The sequence below is a fragment of the Barbus barbus genome (assembly GCF_936440315.1).
Source record: "Barbus barbus genome assembly, chromosome: 26".
Taxonomy (NCBI): Eukaryota; Metazoa; Chordata; class Actinopteri; order Cypriniformes; family Cyprinidae; genus Barbus; species Barbus barbus.
In genome coordinates, this window is record NC_136754.1 from 8,428,237 (window position 1) to 8,449,100 (window position 20,864).

General features: G+C 36.4%; 2 protein-coding genes across 4 annotated transcripts in view; one reads left to right on the top strand and one right to left on the bottom strand.

Moving 5' to 3' along the window:
- spsb4a (splA/ryanodine receptor domain and SOCS box containing 4a) overlaps positions 1-20,864 on the top strand; it is a 71,642-nt gene that overhangs the window by 39,647 nt on the left and 11,131 nt on the right. The gene's annotated exons all lie outside the window — the stretch shown is intronic.
- Positions 11,072-13,271, bottom strand: LOC306845861 (GTPase IMAP family member 4). The gene is made up of 2 exons (XM_079378851.1): positions 13,169-13,271; positions 11,072-12,789 (listed from the first exon to the last, which is right to left on the bottom strand). Exons 1-2 carry the CDS (start codon positions 13,194-13,196, stop codon positions 12,023-12,025), a joined length of 795 nt encoding a protein of 264 aa, XP_079234977.1. The 5' UTR covers positions 13,197-13,271; the 3' UTR covers positions 11,072-12,022.

A 20,864-nucleotide genomic window follows, 5' to 3' on the forward strand; every position in this document is an offset into this window, starting at 1 on the left:
CTGTGCCTAACTTTACCCGTATTCCACTTCAATAGCAGCAAAAGTGTTTTGAAATACAATATGACCACAATAAGTACATTGTACTTATTTTTGATGTAAGTACATAGTAGTTAAGGCCACCTAATATAAAGTGTGGCCTAAGTTTCTATCCATCTATTTTCATGCACATTTTGGGATATCGCATAAAAAAAAAAAAATACAAATCTTGGAAACGCCAAGATGCGCATTAATTCTAAAAATGTGCATAAAAAAAAAAAACGAATGCGCTTAACTAAGTCGGATAAATTTCTTATCCGGTAAGAAAACATGCGCATAAACTACAAACAGTTTTAGCAAATAAATTGCTTAATGCGCATCAAAAAAGACCTGTGACTTTGTAATGGGACAGCATAAAACTGGACCAACCAACGGACCGATCTCATTGCACAGCATCTAAAATGCTTGAGCAAAGTTTTGTCAAAGTGATTTGTTATAATTAACTCCCAGGACTGCTCCTAAACAGCAGGCTCTGAAATAATATAACATGACTGCATTTGGTCTACACGCTCTGAAGTTCATAATTTATTGTGTGCAAAAATGATTATACAAAGCGCCTTCTCCTACTGCAGCAAATTAAGTTTTTCTTTGTGATATTTATGCGCAAGTTAATCAGTAAGTGACTATTTTGTTCTCTTCAACTCACTGGATGGAAACATCCACAGAGTTGAAATATTCACAAATATTTAAAGCGATATTCCAATTTTGCGCATTTAGTTTAATTCGTAACTTTGGATGGAAACATAGCTACTGACCGGTGTGTCGTGTCTTGTTGTTTTTGTCTGTATGTTTGGACACCATTCTGAATTATAAAGAATCTGAAGTTCTAATTCTAGACTATTGGAATTGAAGTAGCAAACAGGAACTATAACTGTACATTAAATTTAAATAGAAGTAGAATTAAAATGGCTTGAAATGAAGAGAAATTATTTTAATCTTGTTTGACAGCCTTGATTAAAATAATCATGTGTCATAAATTTGACAGTTTTCAGGGAACATGTCAAATTCAACTATGGGGTCATTATCACAAGATTTAAAAAATAAAATAAATAATAATAATAATACTTTTATTCAACACATTATATTGAGCAAAAAGTGACAGTAAACACATTTTTATTACCAAAAATTATATTCTATCATTAATCATTTCTATTCATCAAAATATCCTGAAAATCACAATCAGCAAATTAGAATGATTTCTGAAGGATCATATGACACTGAAGACTGGGTGACAATTACAGGAATACATTACATTTTAAATTATTTTGAAATAGAAAATGGTTGTTTTAAATTGTGATATTTCACAATGTTATTTTTTTTTTTTACTGTATTGTTGTTAAAAAAGGTGGAGCATAAGATATTTTTCAAAAACATTAAACAAAAAATCTTACTAACCCTAAACTTTTGCATTCTGTTTCATTCTGTTGTGCTTTGTCCAGTGGTTTTTGAACCACTTCTTGTGTGCATACCTCGTAATAAATGGGTCTGATCACACGATTCTTTATTACACTATTTTTTTTTTAGAGGTTCCTTTAAAGCATTTAGTCGACTAGTCATTCAGAAATCCTGCCAACTATTCAGTTCTCAAAATATTTAATATTGTACATCGTCAAAACACACATCCCAGCGCTTCCACTTCAGTGGCGTGTGGATGCCTGACATTGTCAGCAGAAAGAACCAGACAGTGACACTGTTCACCATATTACATGCTTTATCGCTCAATTCTATGTCTATGACTCATAAGTTTTTGTGATTATGAGGTCAGCCAGCCAGTCTGTCCGCATCTAGTGCCATTATGCCATCAGTAATGAGGAAGATGACCAGAGAACCATTTGACATTATATAAACATGCACTAATTGCCAGCGTCCAACCAAGAAATGAGTGGGAAATTGACATGCGCCACCCCATTGTGAATGTGTAACACAGTAGATATAATTGAGAGATGGCGGAGAGCTTCTGTCTGTCTGTGTTTTCTCTTTCTCTCTCTCTCTCATTTGCTCTCTGACTGGCAGAAGGCTGCTGTCACTGTGCCCTGTATTGTCAGGGATTAAAACACCAATTAGCTCTAGCTATGATTCATCACACAATAGCGTCTGATCCACATTCCCACTCCAATAGCATGCTCTCTCAGTCTAAGCATCAGAGAGAGGGAGACAGAGAGGACGAGACGAGGGCAGGTATACAGAGAATGTAGAACGCGTGCTACATAGATAATTACCGCCCGTCTGTGATCAAAACGAACAAGGAAAGACACAAAAGCCGACTGTCGTGTAAACACAATTCTTGAGATGTACGCAGTGTCCCAGTGTGCCCTCGAATCTGCTTGCCCATATAGGAACATGCAACAATACTAAATGTTTTGATATATAATGTATTTTCTATAATAATAAAAAAATAAAAAAAAATAAGACCCTTTATAAATAAAAAATTACAAAAAATGACTGTTATTGTTACAAAAATAATACACTATTTAATATTTAGTTATTTATTTTTATTTATATTAACAATATTTTATATAATAAAAAAACAATAAATCCAAAATGTTACTTTTTTTTTTTGTATGACAGAGTGATGTCTCTCTGTCTGTGTGAGATATGTTAGTAAGTGGAGAGGGCTGCTGTATGGGTCAGTGGGTTAGCGCTGCATGATGTTACTGGCCTGAGGCACTCGCTTAATACGTTGGCAGGGTCGTCTGCATCGGAAATGCTTATCGGAAAGATTACCGTTCTCTCAGGCTCTCTTGGGTGTGTGTGTGTGACTCAGTAGTGCTGTTTGGCCACATCTGTTCCTTAAGACCTAAGCTATGTTTGCTAAGCTGTATTATATTCTTCCCTTTGATGCTTGAGTCTCTTAAAACACCTACCCTAAACCCTAGGCTGGCGTGCCCTGCTAAAAACAGCTTAAACCAGAATTTTCATGCTGGTACCAATAGGTTTAGTGCTGGTCTAGCTGGTGGACCAACATAGTAAAGACGTTCACCAGAAAGTAATAATGGATTGCGATCAATATTTGCCAAAAAAGCTCTCATGAATTTGTCAAACACTGTATTCTAGATACTTGACTCAGGACATATTAAGTCTAATCTTGCTTATTGTTTTAAGATGGATAGCATGGAAATTGGAAAGCAGCCCAAGTGTGTTTGCATGTGTGTTTATTCTCCTCTTCTGTCTCTAATCGGCAGATGACAGCAGCTTGCTCAGATTTTGTGTGTTAATCCAGAGGCTTGTGGGAAATTAGCATTTGGATAAGGGAGTCAGAGCAATGCTGTCATGCCTTTTAATTGGCCCATCAGCACCTGTCAGTCAGCAGCGGGATGGGGACACCTGCTGTGTCACACATGAACTGATCTTACGAATGCAGTGTGAATCCTACATTATAAACAACTGTAAACCGGGCAAAAATAAATAAATAAAAGACTCTGAAAGTGCCAAAAAATGCCCCAGATATTTGTGATGTGTGGGCATCCTGTCATGAATTTCCCTTTTTTATCTATTATCTAGCATTTCATAATAACTTTTTGTAACCTTATCTATTTACAGGTTCAGTGTCTCTGTAGACACCGTATAGTGACCTCAGATGTACTTATCTTTTCATCTAAAAGAATATGTTGCCATAGTACTGCTATGATATCAGATGATAGTATTGTACTTTGATATACACCATGGCACTTATAATATTCATTATCTCATTCCATACCCTGGAGTTTACGTGGTTCTCCAGTGTTTAAGGAATACCACCGTGTCCAGCATAACTACATTTAATGTTTGAAAAAAAAACATTTTTGTTTGCCATGAAAATGTTGTGATGACATTTATTTAATATGACAAATATTGATATGGAGAATTTCACATAAATGGACAACATGCTGTGTAGGCCTATATGATTAAAAATAAAAAGATAATAAGGTAAAAGAAAAGGAGAAAATGTTAGTATGTTAGTCTGCCAGGTGTCTTAAAATGTGAATATGTAAATGAATGTCTGTATCTGTTAGTTAGTTAGTTAGCCTAGTTGGTTTGTTTGTTAAAGTCAAGACTCTTTAAATGTAAATGAATGTCAGTATGTTTGTAAGTTAATAATTGGCTTAAGTGTTTTAGAATGTAAATGACTATCATAATATTCTAGTTAAAACAAAGTTTCTTAGTGTTAATGATTGTCGGTATAAGTTAGATTGTTAGTTAGTTTCACGTGTCTTAGAATGTACATGACTGTAAGTATCGGTTTTAGTTAGTTGCAAGACTCCTAGAATGTAAATTAATGTCAGTTAGTTAGAGTTTAATTTATATTGTATTTCAGTATTTGTTTTAGTTAGCTAGTTAGTGCCAAGTGTCTTAAAATGTAGATGACTAAGTATGTTAGTTTTACAGTATGTTAGTTAGTTACTTAGTTTTGATTGTAAATGAATGTCAGTATATGTTAGTTTTAGTTAGTTCCAAGACTCTTATAATGTAAATTAATGACAGTTTGATAGTTGTTAATTAGTTAGTTTCGATTATAAATGATTGTTCGTAGGCTATATGATTGTTAGTTAAAAGGAACACTTTTTTTGAAAATAGGCTCATTTTCCAACTCCTCTAGAGTTAAACAGTTGAGTTTTACTGTTTTCGAATTCAATCAGCCGATCTCCGGGTCTGGCAGTAGCACTTTCAGTGCCTGAAAGTAGCCCCCAGCTATATCATAACTAGTTACCTAGCTGGAGACTACTTTCAGGCGCTGTGTAATATCATTGCGCCTGCTGCACCCATGGTACGGCAGCAAAGTTCCTTGATTATTACGCCAGAATGAGAGTATAGTTCCTAGCCATATCGGCCTAGAAAATCGCAACTTTTCATTTTCCGTCAGTCTTAGTACATGATGTAATTACAGAAGAGTCAAGTTTTAAATAGAAAAATATTGAACCTCTCTGGTTATTTTTGAGCGACATGCTAATGGTCTAATCAGATTTAATGATCTATGCTAAGCTACGCTAAAAGTGCCTACTACCGCCATACCCGGAGATCTGCTGAATGGATTTGAAAACGGTAAAACTCAACTGTTTAACTCTTGGGGAGTTGGAAAATGAGCCTATTTTTCAAAAAAAAAAGTGGAGTGTTCCTTCAATTAGTTAAGTGTCTTTGAATGTAAATGACTGTATCTATTAGTTAGTTCCAACCCTCTTAGAATGTAAATTAATGTCGGAATGTTAGTTAATTAGTTAGTTATAGATTGTAAATGAATGTCAGTATTAGTAATTAGTAACTAACAAACATGTACTTCAATGTAAATGGCTTTGAATGTAAATGGATGTCAGTATCTTTGTTAGTTAGTTAGTTTCAAGATTCCAAGAATGTTACAATGTGCATTTAATGTCAGTATGCTTTTTTTCAGTAATTTAGTTCATTAGTTAGTGCCAAATGACTTAGAGTGTAAATGACCATCGGTGTCTTTTAGTTAGTTAGTTCTTTAGTTTTAGTTAATTAGTTCCAAGAGAAAAATATGGTTTCCTTTTTAGACAATGCTATAATCGTCTATCCACAATACCATCTGGTACTGGGCATGAATGGAGAGCACCTGGCATAAGTAGGGAGGGAACAAACAGATGGATAAAGAGGTAAAGAGAGGACAGAGAAGTGGTCCTTACTCTTTTCAGGACAAACAACTTGGTTCCATGTTAATTGAGAGCCAGTCATTAGAGGATTAGTTTGCTGGATCAAGTTTCAGCTAACGCCATAAGGCCACAGCCTCACCCACAGCTATTACATTCATCCTTACAGTACAACAATTACACACACATGGTGAAGTCAAAGGGAGGTTAAGCACATGCACAGAATGCCTCTGTAATGCAATGAGAGAAGCACAGGAGATGTTAAGAAACTGTCGAGTGTTTTTTTTCACAGACCAAGCTGGCAAGCTGCCTGTCGTGGTGACTTGATGCCTTTTTTTTTCCCTGGAAATGTGACAGTTATGAAAGTGTGTTATTAAAGCATATCATTACTGAGTGATAGGGCACCTAAGGTTGGCTCAATACCTCAGGCTCATAATATTTCGAAATGAGACTTACCTTCATGATTGCTGACTGTGCAGTTTGTGTGACTTATCCGCCTGTGTGCACACAACAACTCCACCGTTGGCTTACTAAGCATCATGGGTAATCTCCTTGAAGGCTTATTTTGTAGAAAAACAAATGATAGACAGAAGCTGTTTGTTTAGTGTATAGTTGCAGGGTCTTATACCAAGCTGTTGCAACACGTCAAGCGTTATTCATGCACACTTCTGGATCAAACTCATCAAATGATAGCCAATTATTTATTACACCGCTAACTGCTCAATAACGTTATCAGTCACAGCTGTTGTTTATATAGCTTAATAGCTTTGGCTACACTGGCTTGTAACCACTAACCTGTATTGTAACCCGCTAGTGGAGCGTATCCACGTTTTGACTCTTTGATCCTTGCTTTGTTCCCTCCCCAGCCCGTTTTTCAGCACGTTCTGTCCTTTCTGCACCGCTCTGCGATATTTGCACACCTAATTGCCTGAAGGAGTTTCCGTGGAAACAGACATCATTCAGTCACTGACAGAGACAAGGGGAGAGCAGAGAGTGAGGGAAGACAAAATAAAGAGGGACAGTATGTTCAGTGATTGAGCTGTAGAGACAGTGGGCTCTGTTAATAAGCCCGCCTGCTGGTTCCTGACCGACTCCAGCTCATCAGATCTGGCTATTTCTCATCCTTACACTTATCCAACAGTAAGCCTGACCACACAAATGAGAGAATGAGGTGACCGCAGACATGTAGACGTTTGGATTATATTAAGCGTTATTATCCACAGAGCTTTAAATACAGGCTTTGACTTCCATTGCGCGTGTGTGTGTGTGTGTGTGTGTGTGTGGCAGTCTTTCAGAATGAAAGAAGATATTTTACATTGTGTTATTTGTTCCAAGGTGGAAGTTCAATTGATGTATTTGGAAGAGTTTAAAAGAAGAATCTAGGTACTCTGTATCTATGCTGAAAAAATAGCTTTGAAGAGAATGGCTTGACTCCAGTAGCAGTGCACCTTTTTGACATGTGTATTGATATTGTAGATGTGTGCAGTCATTAGCGGGACTCTTCTTTAAAGGCAAATCATTATGCTTTTAGCCTTACACCTACACTATAGCTGTTTGCTATTCTGTGGCTGTTTCGAATGCTGACTCTGCTCAAAGTCTGCGTATACAAGCTCAAGGTGACCCGGGTGGCAAAATGTTGCATGGATAAAATGTATATATGAATCAGTGGTGCAGTTCAGCTCTGCCTTTGTTCTTTTTTGCATCTTCCTCATTAACTATGAGAAAGTGTGCAAGTTTAAACACCCAGTGAAATTAAAAATTAGATTTGTTTGACCTTTAAACCTTTTTAATGAGTTTTAATCACTTAAACTTATTTTCTACTTAAAATTATATAAAATCCTTTAAATGAGAAAAATGTACTTGAGAAGCGACACTGCACAATATATGTAGGATATGTAAATATTTATACTTATTTTCAGAGAATGTATATTTCATGTAGTTTTTTTTTTGTTTTGTTTTTTGTATAGCGCTTTTTACGATACAAATCGTTGCAAAGCAGCTCTACAGGAATTTAAATTTCCACAATATATTTATATATTGCAGAACCTTAATATATTTAACTTATGGCAAAATCTGGTAATTCTGTATGTTGTCTGAGCGTTGGCATCCTCCGAAGTCCTCTGGGGGGTCGGTATTATCTTTTCTCAGGTGTTCGGTCATCTCAGATCATTTAAGAGTTGGATCCAGACTGAGGCTTCTGTCATTCCTAGTTACCACGGGATGTTAAACAGAGAAACAAATAGAGACATAATTAGCGTAGCTGCTGTTCCATCTAAGCAAAAATTATTTGTTCAACCCAAGCTAAAGAATAATAATAATGCACATGTAGTTGTAATATGTCTTACAGCACTGGCAGATTTCATTTATGCTAAAGCAAATGAAAAAATCTCCCAGATGCAGTAAGACATATCGGTTTAAAATTTTATTAAAAATAAAGTAAAAGTAAATATCTTGTTTCAGGGATTTTTAGATATTTCAACTGTACAAAATTCTCATTAAGAACAGGATTTTTTGGCAGTATTGTCCATGTCTGTTAGTTTTGAGGGTAATCTATGTGCTAATGCATGCCAACAAAATTTCTTTTTAGGGAAATTGAATCATAAAGATTGATGACTCGCACTCAGCTGTGTATGCAAATTACAGAAAATGTTATTTTGTATTAAAAACATGCAAGTATCAGCTTTAACTCAATACGGAATCTTTTAAAGTCCAGTTTTATTCCACCAAGTCACTTTAATAGTGCATGTCCATATTCTTTCTCACTGCCTTTTTGCTCTCTGATCTATCGATTCTCTCTCTGCCTCCACACTTCTCTTCTGCTATATGATCTAAAATCCATGGGAGCCTCTCTTTACAGCCATTACCCTTCCCTCCAACCCTTTTTGTACATCATGTACACATTTTGTTTGCTTTGCATAGGTATACAAGCTATGCAATGTATCAGTATTGTCAAGTGCACATAACCCCTTATAATCATCACTGAACTGAACCTGTTGATTACCACAGTGTGAGAAAAGCTGCCAACTGGAAAGTGCTCTTGAGCAGAGCTGGTGCCGTGGTGGGGTATGGCAAAGGTTCAAATGCTGAGAGAAAGGCCTTTTTCTAATGATGGCTTCATTATCTTCCTTCACCTATGCAGTGTCATCATTTATCTTTGCTCTTGGTCAAATCCAACTACCCTGCAGAAGAAAGACCAACCTGAACTGGCTTGTTAGCTGATCTCCCACCCTGGCTAGACTGGGCTTTTTGACTGGATTTAGAGGGTTTTAAGGGACTTTATGGGAGACCATCGTTCTAGGGATGGGCAACTTCGGTCCTGGAGGGCCAGTGTCCTGCAGAGTTCAGCTCCAACCCTAATCAAGCACACCTGAAGAAGCTAATCAATGTCTTCAAGATATCTAGAAAGTTACAGGCAGCTGTGTTTGATTAGGGTTGGAGCTAAACTCTGCAGGACACCGGTCCTCCAGGACCGAAGTTGCCCATCCCTGATCTAGAATAAATTCAGACCAGCTTGGCAAGCCATGCTGAGAGAGCATCTTAAACCAGCTAAGTCTAGTTTAAATGGGTATTTTCAGCACAGTGAACTCTTTAGAGCCATTTATTTTAGGCCTTATTTGTAGTGTACTAGTGAAATCACACAAAGTAATGAACTGTAAGTTTGCGGTCTCTTATCTTGTCTTCATTACACTTAGAAGTCTCTTACACTTGCCAAAGCTGAATTTATTAGATCAAATAAAGTAAAAACAGTAATATTGTAAATATTATTCAATTTTAAATTACACAATGTTGAAAACCGTTTTGCTGCATAATAGTTTATACTGGAAACCAGGATTCTTTGATGAATTCAAAGTTCAAAAGAACAGCATTTATTTGAAATAGAAAACTTGTGGAACAATATATTATGACTTTATCATCAATTATATAAATTTTGTTCCAAAAGCTCTTACTGACCCCTACATTTATGAAGGTAGTGTCTGTTTTTTCTTAACCGACATAAATATACTTGCATACTAAATAGTAAATGTACTAATAGAAAATGTTTTGTGTGTGGGTTAGGTTAGGGTTAGGGGATAAAAATATAATTAGCTTAGTTTAAATACGGATGGAATGGATTTAACAGAAAGCCCTCACTATGATAGAAAAATGTTAGTTTTAGAAAGAGAGAGACAATCTATCTCTGCAATTCAGTCTGGCTCTGTTACATGTGGTAACTGGGTCTGGCGGTTCCGTTGTTCAAGGTCAGTGATGTGCAGTTGGAAAAGGGGTCAGTAGATCACCTGGTTCAATGGGCAGAGTGTCTGTAAGAGAGCCCTGAAATGAAGACAGTCCATCTACAGAGACTCTTGCCTGTCTCCACTGTCCCCATACAGTAGAACATGCTCGCCACCGGGAGCATTACATTCACACACATAAATTAGCAACTATCAGCATATGCAAATGAGAGTGACTGGTAGAATCTGTGGCGGTGGGTGCTTGTGCGGTCAAGACAAGCAGTGACTGTAGCTCGACGCTTTCGATGTTTCTCTCATCATTGCACTCAGGCTTGTTTACCCAAGCGTAACAAGATGATGTTTGACACCGTGTGACGACGAGAGAGAATTTCACTTTGAAAGTAGGGCCTCTAACGCTTCGCTCGCTCACTAGCTTTGATCTGTTAAATGAAATGCCTCATCCTGAGTAGCACATTAAAGGAACTCACCTCCTCAGATTAAGATGAAGTGCAAATTGCATATCAATTAAAGCGACTGCTCGAAGCTCAGCACTGTGATGACATGGCCATCAGTCACTTTAAAGAGTATTAATACACGAGGGGTGGGGAGTCTTTGGATATGACAATATGAAGAAGTGTCGTCGAAGAGGGGTAAAGGTGAGAGATATGAGTGCATGCACATAGAGAGTAACAGGGACTAGATAAGAGACATCAGGTGGTAAATTGAATTAATCAAATGAATGAATCATATTGTGCAATTGTGCTCATGAGGACACCGGATCTTTCTGGCCTTCATCATGTTCTAGTCTAGTCCCCTATCTCTTTTCTGTTTCTTAAAGATATAGTTCATCCAAAAATTACATTTTTATCATCATTTACTCACCCTCATGTCGTTCCAAACCTGTATGAGTTTCTTTCTTATGTTGAACATAAAAGAAGACATTTTGAAGAATGCTGGTAATCAAAAAGTTGATGGTCCCCATTGACTTCCATGGTTTTCCTACTATGGAATTCAATGGGGACCAACAACTGTTTTGGTTCTTCAAAAGTCTTCAGAATATCTTCTTTTGTGTTCAACATAAGAAAGAAACTTAGGTTTGGAATGGCATGAGGGTGAGTAAATTATGACAAAATGTGAACAATTAAAATGAACTATTCCTTTTAATGCGTCTTAAAAATGCAAGCAAAAAGCTTAAATTAGAACAAAATATGAATGGATAAGAAAAATTTCTAACAAGCAAATAGTGCAAAACATCGTAAGACATTCAAATTTTATTTACAATTGTCGTAAAAAATCATTGGAGGATATGAGAGCCCCTTGTATTCTATGATTAGCCCTTAGTGTTTTATAATCTACATTATTATGTAAGATGTTGTAAAGTATCATCTTCGAATTTGCCCTCTCCAGTGAGTGTCCATACTGATATTACAGAACTCGTAACCTAAACCTTAAAGCACAAAATATTTACAATATTTTTTTTCTTTAACCACAATGAGTTGTTATATAAATACAGGCTCACATTAAGTTTTAAATTACAGTGTTTGAGTGAAAATGTGGGTAGGTGATATGAAATAATTGGTAACACTTTACAGGAGATTCCATATGTTAACATTATTTAACTGTATTAGTTAACCAGAACTAACAATGCTACATTAGTTAACATAAACTAACAATACTTATAATGCATTTATTAATCTTAGTTAATGCCATAATTCAAATCAAACGTTGTATATGTTAATATTATTTAATGGAATTTAGTTCAGATGAACTAATAAAGAACAGTTGTATTTTTTTTATTTACTTTTAATTATATTTTTTAATTAACATTAACAAAGATGAGCAAATACTGTAACAAATATTAATGGACCCAACTAATGGACCTCAATGTGAAGTGTTACCTAATAATAATAATTTACTTTTTATGAACATATTCATTAAATATTAACTCTTAATAAATTAAAAAATAAAATATTTGTATGCTTAATAATTTGTCACACCACAGGACCACTTAAAATGATCTTTAAATGAATGAAAATTAAATTAAAAAGGTGTTGTTGGTGAAATGGTCACATTTAAAGTGAAATGAGAAATACATGAAGAGTAATGGTGAGCAGTTGCAGGAAGGCATACATACAAATGTTTTAACTTAAAATCAGAAGTTCTCTTGTAACATGTAACTTTCTTTAGCAGCAGTTAGCCGTGGTAAACTAATTTCACTAGAGTATCGTTCACATGCAGACCACCTTTTTGGCTGTGATTAGGAACCACAGCCAGTCCTCGACTGGTTTTCCCCACTCTATCTTGTCTCTCTAGAATCCTTTCTTTCATTTCCCTCTCTCTTCGGCTCCATTCTTCCTCCAGCCTGCAGTACATGTGCAGAGAGAAGTGCCATCCCCCGTTCTCCATCAGCATGTCTTCCGCACGGTCTAGTAACCCAGAGACCTGCTGTCTGTCCTGGGGCATCTTGTTATTAAGAACGTGGTACCTCTTCTCGCACTTCTCCATTAGCCACTGGAGATCCTTTCCAGCTGTCTGGATGTGGTCCTGTATGCTGTAGCTGCGCAGACGGTCCCCGAGGGTGAACACGACCATGGTGTGGCGCCACACGCCCTCTGTGAGGATCTCCATGCGTTTCTGTAGGGCCGCTTTCTCGGAGTGGCTAAAGTACAGTAAAGGAATGACCAGGAGCAGAATGTGGGGTCCGGGCTCGCACAGTGACAGGGCGTTAAATAGCTCCAGTTTCTCCTGTTTAGGGACCAGGTTCTCATTCATGCCCCATCCACAGGCATCCACGAGCATCAGCTGTCGGCCCTCAGATTCTCCGTGTGCTACTGCACTGTCTGCTCCACCCCATGTATTAAATGCATCCCTACCAAGGATTGTGTTGCCAACTGAACTCTTTCCTGTCCGCTTCTGCCCCACAATTAGCAACCGCAGAGCAGGGGCAACTTGGTCGTTGCCTGTTAGAAGACAGGTGTTGGTGGGTAAATTAGAGTTTGATTTTCTTCAATGTTGAATAGCAAACAGAGCACTAATAGCATGAGGCACTTACAAAAAAAAAATGTTACAATGATTAAGTCCTGTGTAAACGATTTTAAAGAGATTTTTATTTATTTTTAAACCCTGCATATTCAGCTTATAGTGGTTTGCAACCACATAAACAAAATATTTCAATCAAATTTAGTATTTCTGCCATCAGAGTTTTGCACAGCCAGGCTCTACCTAATGTGAAAAATAAAATCGAATGTAAAATATAAAAAATTATTTGTATAAGTGAAACATATATAAATATAATAGAAATAAAATATAAAAATAAAAATGTCCAGACTCAAGTCTTACCATAATTTTTTGCATTATTGTTGTCCATTAATAGCAGTGTTTTCAGTACACTTGTAATTCAGTCCGAGTCCATCTGACAGGTTGTCACAGGCGTATGGTATGTGAAGGTTCTTCACTGATCTGGTCATTTACATGAAAAGGGAGTGACCAGAAATCTCCTCCTACTTCTGGTTTCACAACTATAGAGAAGCTTTTAGTTCCTCTCACCCACGGGAGTGGGGTTTATTGTTTGAGTTTATTGTTTGTTTTATTGTAGCTATGTATAGGTAGGGACATGTTATGAAATAAAGAAAGTTGTATTTACGTTTATTATTATATTGCCATACAAAGCAGGAAAGGCTGAGTGCTGTTTGTCAGTTGAATGTTGTGTTTTTAAGAGGTGACTGGAAGTGAAATGGTTGTTTTGGTTGTAGAGTCACATGACTGATATTAAGGCCACGAGGATGAAATGTGCCAAAACGTGACTGAAATGACCTCTCTCTCTAGTCAAACAAAATAAGCACTGGGCCTTATTCATGATGACACACCAACAGGACGGATAAGACCGTTTTTGTGCAAATTGTCACATTCAATTGAGTGGGACAATTTATATAAGAGTGGATTTATAAGGATTTACACAGGAATTCATTCTGCTCATGTTTCATTAACAAGGTCCAGTGGGTGAAATCTCACAGAGAGAATATTTTACCTTCACTACAAGGACATTCAATAACAGCAATATTAAAAGCAATATATTGCATTACATCTGGGTGTAAATATTAAAGGTTGTGAAAAACGTGACCAGTTGCTGTTGTCCTTTGCCCTATAATAGGCCAGATTGTTGATTTTATTACAAATTATTAATAGGATTATTAACCTTAACAGAAATAAAAAAAAAATAAAGATTTTACACTGTATATGGTATTAGAATTTTTAGGTATTAATGTGATGATACATTTTTTATGTTACCATTTTTATAAATTTATGATAATATATTTATATATTTTATTTGTTGTAACTGATCACTATCATTTTTTTACCATTTTGAATCATTTTGCAGTTCATTTAAATAGTCCAGCACCCTGCGGTGTGTCAAATTAATTTTTACAAGTACAATATTAGTCACTAAATGTATATAATGCCCTAAAACCGCATGGACAACAATTGAAAAATAAAAATGTAAAAAATAAATAAATAAAAATAAATTGTTATTAGATTTTGTTTTATCTTGGTACAAGATTTAAGAGTTTAAAAGTTGGTATAAGATTTTTGATCAAGTGTGGCCATGTACTGTATGTAATGAAATATTTACAAGAAACTACTAAAAAAAAATCAAGAAGTCATTGAAGTATCCATCGCTTTCTGAAACCTCTTTTAACTTTGTTTGTCCGGATGTAATTGTGTTTTACTGCTGAAGTCACTGTGTTAAGGAAGTTATGTTCCAGACTTACAGCTTGGAACCACATATTTGTGTGCAATAACTGTTATCAAGAACAATAAATGTTGTTATACTGCAGCGTTGTGTTCTTAGAATTAATTTAGCACTATGAGTGAGTTTTCTAAATAGCCGGTAAATGACTGACTAACAGTCATGCTGCCCTGTTTTAAGAACTCGTGGCTTTGTTGTGATATTAAAAATGTGTTTTAGTGCTGTTTTGGTCCTCTGCTCACTTCCCTGTTTCTTTAGTCACTTGCCTCTCAGTACTGCGGTAACTTATTTAAACTCACCCCAGAGGAGGATCTGCACACCACGTGAAAGTCAAAGTGAAGTGATCTGTAAACAGAGGCCTGGCGGAGGAGCGATGGCATCTGAGTTTGAATGACTCACTTCTTTAGGAGGGAAAAATCTTTTTGGTTTGAGCTGAGGAGAGAACAGATGAAAAGAGGATATGAATATAAGGAATATCTGTGGGCTGTAGCTCTGAGCCAAGACACATGGCAGCTATATCTCAGCATGCAATGCTCTGACTTCACACTCTCTTTGGAGAGTTTTATTTATTTATTTATTTACTGTATGAATTTTAAAGGAGAGCTGCTTTGTTGCTGTACCCTCCAGGTGTGTGTGTGTGCGTGCGTGCGTGCGTGTGAGAAAGCAAGACATTTAACCTTTATGTATAATTCGAAAGTCAGTGTCTTCAGCTCCGAGGGAGGAATTCAGATTCACAATTCACTATTAGTGGGGTTTATTTGGACATACTGTCTGCATTGTTTTAGCCCAGAGAAATTATACAAATTGAATAAAGGTACAAGCATAATTTGGTACTGAATGCAATTTGCATACAGTTCTCGCAGAAACAAATTTTGTGTGCTTTGTAAATAAAACGCATGCATTTGCGCTTAAATAAGCACTTTAGTAAATTCAGCCCCAGACTGTATTGTTTTCTTATATTTTAGTATTATTTATATACTATTACAGTATTCTTGTAATATTTTGAATTGGCTTTTATCTTCACATTTTCAGTTTTTGTTGTAATTTTAGTTTTAGTACTCATGTGGCTTTTGTCAAGTAAATATATCTATTTATTTTTATTTCATTTTTATTTTTGGCAATCTTAGTCCTCAGAATTAAACTTATTTCAGTTTCTAAACTTCATTTAAATTTGTTCATACGTGTATTTTATTTAATTTCAGCTTCATTTCAGTTCAGTTTCAGGTTGTTCCTCTCCTGAGAGTATAGTGTGCATCAGTACTTGACTTTAGAGTTTTGTATTTCTCAGTATGTACTGACAAATATGTTATTTCTTGGGTTTATGTGGTGCAGAGTGTCTTGAATTTCACGTCTTTGTATTGTTCCTATAGAGGACTCAAATATGAAGCCGCATATAATCCTCTTCAAAATAATATGGCTCTCACAGTCACACACTCCTTGTGTTCCTCACCCCCCCCAGTAACACACACATACTTACAGTATGTATAAACACACACACTGTCCTGTTTTGTGTCATGACTCTATGTTTCAGCGCAGTTTCCTGGATATTTCCGCAGACTGTTAACATTTGGTATTAACATCTATTTCAAATGATCAGATCATGAGTGGTCAGCACTAAATACAGGTATAAACAGGGTCCAAAATGTAGTGCAAAATGCATCCACATTTGTAGTGTAAACTCTAATGGTTTCTGATTCATCCAGTAAAGGATTACCTACCACCTAATCATTGTGCCAAAATGCACATTAGCTTTTGTGTGCTATCTATGGCTTAAAAAAATGAAAATTCTGTCATCATTTACTCCCTCTCATGTCATTCTAAATCTGTGTGGCTTTATTTATTCTGTGGAACATAAAAGAAGAAATTTTGAAGAATGTTGGTAATGAAACAGTCGATGGTAGCCATTGACTTCCACCGTCAACTTTTTGGTTACAACTTGAGGGTGAGAAAATTATGACAGAATTTTCATTTTTGGGTAAAGGTATTTAATGGGCCTTCATGAAGCTTCCTTTCCCTAGTGTACTTCCTCCCATGGGCATTATCACTTTTTCGCATACACTTGTATTTGAAATATACATTTGTCATAAATCGAACCTGGTATTATTATGGCAAGGTCACAGATTACCGCCCCATCTACAGAACCCTACCAGTGTGGTTAGAAACACCTCTCTCAAAGATTTAAATTGTAAGCCATTTGTCATGGTGAATGCCGCTAAATGTCAAGGTGGTAAGCGCTTGACAGCTTGTCTGGGTTTTGTATGGGTATGCCGCTTCATTTATTATGTCTAATATTGCACAGACCTTCTCTGCCAGTGCCAGCGGGCTTTTGCTGATTGCTGCGTTATTTGGTCTAATGCATCCGTGTACTTTATGCACCAGACATAAGGCCCTTTATAAAACTTAGTGAGCTGACTTTTGAAGGAATCTATTTGCAGCACTCATTCACTCATCATTTATAGACTATTGTAATATTTATTAATATTTTGAATTAGCTTTTATTTAATTTTTTTTACTTTTCATTATTTTAGTTCAAGTTTTAGTAATTTTATTATGTGATTTTGTCATTTTTTTATTATATTTAACTTTAACTTTCTAATTTTAGTACTTCAACTTAAGCTTATTTCAGTTTTCAATTAGCATTTAAATGTAATCATTTTTAATTACATTAAACTATTTTCATTGAATTTTTTTTTTTGGAATTGAATGAATGGTCATTTGTCAATCTTTGATATTTTTCCACAATATCATCTAAATTTCAATCTAAGATCAATCTAAGATTCTTAATCATCTTAAAATGCAGCATAATTATGATTTAGAATAGCGTTTGAGTCAGGAGTGCACATATGATTGTATGATGTGATGTTATGGTGGTTTTCTGTGTTTTATGGTTTTTATGTAAAGCATAAAAAAAAAAACTTTGATCTTCATTGTAATTTTAAAGGGCATCATCCGATTATGATGCGTATAAATGCTCTGTAGGCAATTCACTACATTTTGAGATAGACCAATATTCTAAGTGCACAATGCACACTTCTAAAAGTGCGTCATTGCCTTGATTTTTTAAATATCACCAATTTTGCCTTAAATACTCACTACAGTGAAGTCATGCTTGCAATTTGAACTTTAAACTTTCATGCTTGCATCAGCTTACTATGGCTGGTCACTTGATGATCCTTATAAAACAATATTCTAACAGTACAGATGTAAGATGTAATTGCTTGTATGTACAGTGTGACTCACCAAATGAGACATTTGAAGGCTAGGGTGACCGTATCACTCTCCTTTCTGTCCATCTCAGCCGGAGCCATTACTGCACTGAGGCTCACATGGGCCTTCATGTGTAACGACCACATAAAACTTGCATTAGTGCTGCATAATGCATGATTCCACGAAACGCTGCCCATTCTCTCATGATCCAAAGTCATTGCTATTGTGCGATATTGCTTGCGGTGCTCAGGAAAGCGAGCAAGTGAAGCATTCAGTACAAAGTGGAAGAATCCACCCAGAACTTTAGTTATTTTGGTATTGATCTGAATTTAATGCTTTAAAGATTTTCTCCCTTGGTATTTGATGTACATTGTTTATCAAGGTTAATCATGCAGAAAGAAAAACTCAAATGGGGCAAAAAAGAACAGGAAACAGTAATGGTCCATTGTAGTCTATTATTAATAATAGCGATGGTTCAGATCACAACAATAAAAATGGCCTGATGATAATTTTGGGAGAACATCCAGCGTTTGATCTCTCGGAAACTCATACTGGGCCTTGGGTTGTACAGAATTGTCCAAGGCTGATGGGGAAACGTTATAGACTGAATATACAACACGTTCTCACTCCCAACTCGTCACATATTGACGCTTGGTCAGGACCCCTTGGGTCACTTTTTGACTCACAGGATACCCCTTTAGCATAATTTTTCGACATGCAGGGTCCTCTGTTTAAATAAGAAACCCTTGGCGTCAATATGCTGAAAGGTACTGGGAATTTTATCATCATGATAAATATAATATTGGGTTATAATATTGCCATTATTTCATATATGTTGGGGTGTGATTTTACAATGTAAATTATCGGTTTTATTACAGTATTTACACATTTATGAGCACGTAACCCAACCCCTGCCCCTAAACCTACCATTTATCAATAAGATATAACAGGCAGATACAACTACCATTATAATTTATAAAAATAATAATAATAATATTCCAAGTCTTCCGAGGCAAAACGATTGATTTGTGAGAGGAATAGACACAATCGCCGTCTCTGTCCGCCGTAAAGCTCATCCTGTGTGCTGCAGTCTGTGCGCAAATAAAAAAAAATGCCGCCAGACGAAGCCTTACGTCAGCCTTGGTTGTGAATTGCTATTTGCTCCTGTGTGTCTCGTGATCGATTGCATTATGCCACGGGACGGGAGTATCTTTTTGAATGAGACGCGAGCACGTTAACGGAGTAGGATCATTTTCAGCAATCAAAACCTTTTATTATACTCTCTTCTTCGTTGGAATGCAACACAGCTTGTTTGTAATGCTTTTATACTGCTTGTTTATGGTAAGTTTTTGCAATAAATACCTGTGACTGCACTTATATCTGCCTGTTACGAGTTTTATATTGTTCAGAAGTGGGTAGGTGTATGGTAGGGGTGGGGTTAGGTGCTCCAATGAAAGCATAAGTTTATATAAAATTATTTCTCTTTTTTACAAATGCATGCAAACCATTAAATTAAGACAAACCACTGGAAGCAACGGAGGACCCTGCACGTTGAAAAATGACGCTGGGAAGAAGGACCACTTGGTGCCGCTTTTTGACGCTCAAGTGGTCCTGATCAAGTATCAATATGTGACGAGTTGGGAGTGAGAACGTGTTGGAGTATGGATTTGTCCCACTGTGACACTGAGGGGAAACAGCACACTCATAATCTGCTGAAGGTGACTCGTCTTGATCCGTATACTCAAACACAATCTCAAAGCAAACAAACACGAATCTCTCTGTTCCCCTCTCTTAGCTCACACACAGTGGGTGTTCCACACTCACCTTTGTTGCTCAGAGGGAAAGGCTATTTTAAGTTAGCCCACCCCTCTCTGGAAGGAAGCAATAAAATTGTAATGCTAATGAGTAAGGTGCAGAATTAATATCTGAATCATTCAGAGTTTCCTGATTTAGAATAATGAAAGTGGGAAGTTTTGAATTTGCTTCTGGTTCTGTTAATTTATAGCCACAGGTCCACAGAGAGAGGACTATTCCCGCTGCGCCCCGTGATTCATTACCTGCAGCAGACATTAGCATGTAGTGGCTCATTTATGTCTTAAATTGACTATTATCCAAGTGTCTAAAAGTCAATTCTCCTGCTGGGGCATATTATCGGTTTGCTGTCATGGGCCTTGGTGTTAATTTGTCCTTGTGTGATCACATCTGCTTGATGCATTACTGTTTAATTGTACACTTTATTAATGTTTTGTTTTTTTCAAGTTATGCTAGGAAAAAGTGGAATAAACAAGCCAAAAATTAAAATTCTGCTATTTACTCATCCTTAGTTACTACTTTTGAAACCTGAATGAAGTAATTTCTTCTGAGGAATACAATTTACAGAAGATTGTCCAAGCTACTCTTTTACATTCAATGAAATCTAATGGTGACCACAGTTGTCAAGCTATTTTTTTAAAGGCAAGATTTTCAGCCATTAATGACTTGTAAGTCTGTAGCCTGTAGTCTTGTATTTTTCTAAACATCTCCTTTGGTGTCCCTCAGAAAAAAAATCATGATGGTTTGGGTGAACACGAGGGTGAGAAAATGATGACAGAATTTTCATTTCTGGATGAACTATGTTTTTAAATTAGCTCCAAATGATTTTCTATATCTTACATTATCTATACAGTGTGTTGTGGATTAGTCATTGAAACTTCAAGATGCATTTGGATCTCTATATCTGAGTTTCTGTTTCTCTGCTACTCAGAGACTACTGGGAAATATAAACTTGTGCTTCCAACTTTGTCTGAGTGCTGTTGGGAATCTGTGGGCGGATGGTGTGTATCTGGTTCCTACACGTGTGCCTGTGTGTGTTTATGTATATCTCTGTTGCTCTGTATTGCTTATACTGTGTGTCTTTGATTAAAGTTGCAGTTTTAAACTAAACAGGCCCTGTGTTAGCATTCATTGCTGACTGAAACACATATTACACATTTCATAAAAATGCCCTGTCAGTTTTCTAAGTCTGGCTCTATTACATCCTGTCTGGATATTGTATCGGGCTTCCAAAAAGGAGGCTCTGCCATCCATCGGAGCACGTTTCTG

Excerpts from the sequence above, each read along its gene's own strand:
- LOC306845861 (XM_079378851.1), bottom strand. The coding sequence starts at position 13,196 with ATGGACAACAATAATGCAAAAAATTATG. Across the intron at positions 12,790-13,168 it reads CAATAATGCAAAAAATTATG|GCAACGACCAAGTTGCCCCT; the intron begins GTAAGACTTGAG and ends GTCTTCTAACAG.